A 6,376-nucleotide genomic window follows, 5' to 3' on the forward strand; every position below is an offset into this window, starting at 1 on the left:
AAAAGTTCGTCCTTGTTTACCCGGTCGATTCCCCTGAGGATTTTGTAGGTTGTGATCATGTCCCCCCTTACTCTTCTGTCTTCCAGTGTCGTGAGGTGCATTTCCCGCAGCCTTTCCTCATAACTCATGCCTCTTAGTTCTGGGACTAGTCTAGTAGCATACCTTTGGACTTTTTCCAGCTTCGTCTTGTGCTTGACAAGGTACGGGCTCCATGCTGGGGCCGCATACTCCAGGATTGGTCTTACATATGTGGTGTACAAGATTCTGAATGATTCCTTACACAGGTTCCTGAACGCCGTTCTGATGTTAGCCAGCCTCGCATATGCAGCAGACGTTATTCTCTTTATGTGGGCTTCAGGAGACAGGTTTGGTGTGATATCAACTCCTAGATCTTTCTCTCTGTCTGTTTCATTAAGTACTTCATCTCCTATTCTGTATCCTGTGCCTGGCCTCCTGTTTCCACTGCCTAGTTTCATTACTTTGCATTTACTCGGGTTGAACTTCAACAGCCATTTGTTGGACCATTCACTCAGTCTATCCAGGTCATCTTGTAGCCTCCTACTATCATCCTCTGTTTCAATCCTCCTCATAATTTTTGCATCGTCGGCAAACATTGAGAGGAACGAATCTATACCCTCTGGGAGATCATTTACATATACCAGAAACAGTATAGGTCCGAGGACTGACCCCTGCGGGACTCCACTTGTGACGTCTCGCCAATCTGAGACTTCACCCCTCACACAGACTCGTTGTCTCCTGTTGCTTAGGTATTCCTCTATCCACCGGAGTACCTTCCCTCTCACTCCAGCCTGCATCTCCAACTTTCGCACTAGCCTCTTGTGTGGCACTGTATCAAAGGCTTTCTGACAATCCAAAAATATGCAGTCTGCCCACCTTTCTCTTTCTTGCCTTATTCTTGTTGCCTGGTCGTAGAATTCAAGTAACCCTGTGAGGCAGGACCTGCCATCCCTGAACCCATGTTGATGCTGTGTTACAAAGTTCCTTCGCTCCAGATGCTCCACTAGTTTTTTTCGCACAATCTTCTCCATCAGCTTGCATGGTATGCAGGTTAGGGACACTGGCCTGTAGTTCAGTGCCTCCTGTCTATCCCCTTTCTTGTATATCGGGACTACGTTAGCTGCTTTCCAAGTATCTGGCAGTTCCCCTGTTGCCAGTGATTTGTTATACACTATGGAGAGTGGTAGGCTCAGTTCTCTTGCTCCTTCCTTTAGAACCCAAGGGGAGATTCCATCTGGGCCTATAGCCTTCGTCACGTCCAACTCTAGTAAACACTTCCTTACTTCCCCACTGGTAATCTCAAACTCTTCCAGTGGTTCCTGGTTAGCTATTCCCTCACTTACCTCTGGAATTTCTCCTTGTTCTAAGGTGAAGACCTCCTGGAATTTCTTATTCAATTCCTCACACACTTCCTTGTCATTTGTAGTGAATCCTTCCGCCCCTATCCTTAATCTCATAACCTGTTCCTTTACTGTTGTTTTTCTCCTAATGTGGCTATGCAACAATTTAGGCTGAGTCTTTGCCTTGCTTGCGATGTCATTTTCGTATTGTCTTTCTGCCTCTCTTCTCATCCTGACATATTCATTCCTGGCATTCTGGTATCTTTCTCTGCTCTCCAGTGTCCTGTTATTCCTATAGTTTCTCCATGCCCTTTTACTTTGCTGCTTAGCTAGCCTACATCTTTGATTAAACCATGGGTTTCTCATCTTCATTTCTCTGTTTTCCTTTTGGACTGGGACAAACTTGTTTGCTGCGTCCTTGCACTTCTGCGTGATGTAATCCATCATATCTTGGGCCGTCTTTCCCCTGAGCTCTGTTTCCCATGCTATATCTGTTAGGAATTTTCTTATCCCCTCATAGTTTCCCTTTCGGTATGCTAACCTTTTGGTTTCGGTATCCCTCCTCGAGTTCAATAACCCTTCTTCAATCAAGTACTCAAACACCAGTACACTGTGGTCGCTCATTCCTACTGGGTCCTCAAAACCGATTTCTCTTATGTCGGAGTCGTTCAGAGTGAAGACTAGGTCGAGTCTCGCTGGTTCGTCATTGCCTCTCATCCTTGTGGGTTCTCCGACATGCTGCGTTAAAAAGTTGCTTGTCACCACCTCCAATAGTTTGGCTCTCCACGTATCCTCGCCTCCATGCGGTTCCTTGTTCTCCCAGTCAATCTTTCCGTGATTGAAGTCGCCCATGATGAGCAGGTGGGATCTATTTCTACAGGCAGCAGAGGCTGCCCTCTCAATTATAGTGTTAACTGCCTTGTTGTTGTTTTCATACTCTTGACTGGGTCTCCTGTCATTTGGTGGAGGGTTGTATATTACTGCTACTACTATTCTTGGTCCTCCCATTGGTGTGTGTGTGTGTGTGTGTGTGTGTGTGTGTGTGTGTGTGTGTGTGTGTGTGTGTGTGTGTGTGTGTGTGTGTGTGTGTGTGTGTATGTGTGTGTGTGTGTGTGTGTGTGTGTGTGTGTGTGTGTGTGTGTGTACTCACCTAGTTGTACTCACCTAGTTGTGTTTGCGGGGGTTGAGCTCTGGCTCTTTGGTCCCGCCTCTCAACCGTCAATCAACAGGTGTACAGATTCCTGAGCCTATCGGGCTCTGTCATATCTACACTTGAAACTGTGTATGGAGTCAGCCTCCACCACATCACTTCCATCGTGTGTGTGTGTGTGTGTGTGTGTGTGTGTGTGTGTGTGTGTGTGTGTGTGTGTGTGTGTATCTGTACTGTTACTTACCTAACAGTGATTAAGAGAAGTGAGGTCAAACTCTATATAGCTTGGTGAACAAACCTTGGTGAACGTTTCCCATTATAATGCATTCTTCCCTGCCGTTAAATTCTTCGTCGAATCTGGTCTTAATGTTATGAATGGAGGTGACTTCTAAAACTTCTTCTTTTAGTGCCTTCAAAATGTTGGCCATCGCACTGGGCAAATCTCCGTCTAATTTGCGTTTCCAGCGTCCACCTTTACCCGCTCGTACTTTTTTATTTCAGTTCAAAGAGCCTATTCTTGTTTACTTTGTCCCTAACTCTAGGTATCTTGTATGTTGTGATCTGTGTCGCTCCTCCATAGTTGAGGTATTTTGTTCCCCTAAACTATCTTGGTAGCTTAATTCTCTTATCTTGTATGTTGTGATCTGTCTCTCCTCCATAGTTGAGGTATTTTGTTCAATTAAACTGTCTTGGTAGCTTAATTCTCTTAGCTCTGGCACTCTTCTTGTCGCTAACCTCTCTACTCTCCAGTGTTTATTTTGTGCTTCACAAGGTGCGGACTCCTCACTGGTGTTTCATATCCCAGTGCTGGTCTGACATTGGCTAGATCACCTTCAAGAAGTTATTATGATATATTTATGCACTATCAAATAATAACAAAACTGTATTAGAAAACCTGCACGGATACAGCTGTGTAAATATTTTGTATTTTACTTGTTATAACGGGCAATAGTGATGATATATAACTGTGTTCAATATATAAGAAGATATATATAATTTATCCTTAAAGTTTTATGAACATAATGACATTCACTATTCAGCAGAAAACCATAATGCAAATTATTTCTACGCGCGACACATTGATTGAGGCAGAAAACAACTGGAAGATAACTTGTGTATAGTGTATTAGACGGAAAAAATACTGAATAAGATGAACAAAAAACATTATATTCATTTTCAAAAATCGTAAGTGGTGGAGTGTTAGATCTGAATTAATCCAACAGGGAGATGAGCCATACATACACTCTTGCGATCGACATTTTAGCAAGTATTAGAAAATAGTCTTGGATTTGAAAACATAATTTATATAGAATTCTCTCAGATTTATCCATTGTACATTGAGATTTGTAAACAAACTCCAGCATGCTGAGGCATAGTGAGCTCGGGAGGTTCTTAGTGATGCAACTAGACCTTTGCACCTGAAACGATGGTTAATGAATGCTGAGGAGAGTGAGATATAGTTGGGAGCATCAACTGTTCATCATGGATCCCGCCAGCATCCTCCAGATCATCACCAACAGCACCTGGATGGGTGAGTCCACCTTCATTTTTCTTGTACTCTTCCCTTAAACTAGTTCTTATAGTCCTCCTCCTCCTCTTCGTCTTACATTTTCCCTTCCTCATCTTCGTCCTCCTCTTACTCTTGCTCCTCCTCCTTTTGTTTCTCTTCCTCATCTGGTACTACATCTTCCCCCACCCTCCTCCTCCTCCTCTTTTTCATCCTCTCCCACTTCGGGCATTACCCCTTCCCATTCTTATCCCTCTTCCACCGCTTTCGCCACTACATTCTCCTCCTCCCCTCCTACTACTACTACTTCTACTCCTCCACTTCATCCACTAGTGCTTCTTACTCCATTTCATACGTGTCTAATAATTCCACATCCTGGTGCCTTGTGCCAGCCTGTCTGCCTGCTATTCCAGCTTACATTATTTATAATACATAATCTCGACGGTGTAGCAGCGTAGCTTATGTTAACCTTTGTCTCCGGGATCTTTATGCCCCTGGCACAGTGTTGCCTTTCCCCTTAAACGTGGCTCTTAACCTGGTCGCAACACCCTTGATCTTTTGTTTAGCTGCTGATGCTTGTCCTGCTTATAAATTATCATCGCTAGAGCTCATGTTTTGTTGCCTGTTGACATATAGAGAAACTGTAATAAAAGGTCATGAATATATATATAAGGTATAGGGGTGGTAGAAGAAGAAAATATTTGAGTACTCAGTGAGAATCCTCAAGGTCTTCTCCGAATACTCTATATTTTCTTCTCCAAGGCTATGGGTCCCTACAATTGCACCTAAGGTGGTACCCTCACACACACACACACACACAGTCTTGGGTCTGCCTTGATAGGGAGCAGACATATAGAGGCAACGGTCCGCGTATACAGAGGGCTCAATAGGGTCAAGTGAGCGGGTGTACTGTGCAGTGGGAATCGGGACTATAAATCGAACAGTAGCATTGTAATGCAACACATTGATCAAATCTCGTGGTGAATTATCTAAGTGAATTTAGAGAAGATAGCAAGTGAAGATCGATTCCTTGAGGCAGCATCAGTTGCACCAGCCGGGACCCACGTGGAGACCTGAAGACCACACAGGATAACCGACGACACGCCGTGTATTCACCTAGAGTGCTTGCGGGGGGCTGGCTAGTAAGTGTCTCTCTGTAAGTCTTCAACAGTGTGCAAGGTTTATATAATATCATATCATAAACACTAATGAATTCCATTCAATAATACAATCGTAAGTCGTAGTCAGGTAACATGGACAACTACTGTGAGCTCACTGGGAACCCAGATAAGCCGCTAATCCCAGCCCCTCCCCCCCCCCCCGGTGTAATCTGAAGACAACACCTCACCCCACCCACCAGTGTGGGCTCACTGGGCACCCACCAGCAACTACACGCACGCAAGTACACACACACTCCCGAGGCATTATTCCCCCCCCCCTCCTCACTTCCTCAGTAGCATACCAGATATTCCCCCCCCTACCCCCAAAACCCTCCCTCACAGTGGGACCCCCTCCTTCTCCCTCACCGTCTACCACCACCTGACCTGAAGTGACCCTCTTCACCACTCTCACCCCTCTCTCTCACCCTACTCTCCCACCCCTCTCTCTCACCCTACTCTCCCACCCCTCTCTCTCACCCCTCTCTCTCACCCTACTCTCCCACCCCTCTCTCTCACCCCTCTCTCCCACCCACTCTCTCTCTCTCTCTCTCTCTCTCTCTCTCTCTCTCTCTCTCTCTCTCTCTCTCTCTCTCTCTCTCTCTCTCTCTCTCTCTCTCTCTCTCTCTCTCTCACTCCACTTGCCCTCCTCCTGACAAATCCTATCACAGCATAACAGGATCAGGGGTAAGCATGATGGCCAGAGGAACCAGGGAAACAGGGAAAAGTCAAGGTGATGAAATGAAGGAAATGTTCACCCAGTTTTTGGAGGATATCAAGAGTGAGATGCAGGAAATGAAGAATGAAATAAGTAACCTGAAAAGAGAGCTGACAGCAGCAAATGAGGAGATTAGAATCCTCAAGGAGAACAATGTTGATGCTGAGACTCAGATAATCATCCAGGAGTATACTGGAAAATAATGCCACTATAAAAGCAACATTTGCAGAAATGCTAAAAAAATAACACTGAAGTAATGTCAACAACGATGGAGGTGGCCATGAAAGCAGCCACCTCACAGGAAGTGGCACGCTCCACTAGCCAGCTGCTGGAAAGAAAAAGATCAGTGGTAGCTGTGGGTATTAAAGAGCAGGAAGGCTCCAACAGGACAGAGTGGAATGAAAAGGACAATGCAGCAGTGAATGAAATACTGAAGGTACTAGAGATGGAAGGGGCCGAGCATAGAATTGAGATGGTTTTCAGGCT

The 6,376-nt window shown here is 45.2% G+C and overlaps 1 protein-coding gene across 1 annotated transcript in view; it reads right to left on the bottom strand.

Moving 5' to 3' along the window:
* LOC138360996 (octapeptide-repeat protein T2-like) overlaps positions 1 to 2,936 on the bottom strand; it is a 40,674-nt gene extending 37,738 nt beyond the window's left edge. Inside the window, exon 1 of the mRNA XM_069320478.1 lies at positions 2,807 to 2,936. Coding sequence (XP_069176579.1) covers positions 2,807 to 2,936 — 130 coding nt within the window. The remainder of the gene's footprint in view (positions 1 to 2,806) is intronic.
* Between the last annotated feature and the right edge of the window lie 3,440 nt (positions 2,937 to 6,376).

The sequence above is a fragment of the Procambarus clarkii genome, unplaced genomic scaffold (assembly GCF_040958095.1).
Source record: "Procambarus clarkii isolate CNS0578487 unplaced genomic scaffold, FALCON_Pclarkii_2.0 HiC_scaffold_140, whole genome shotgun sequence".
NCBI lineage: Eukaryota > Metazoa > Arthropoda > Malacostraca > Decapoda > Cambaridae > Procambarus > Procambarus clarkii.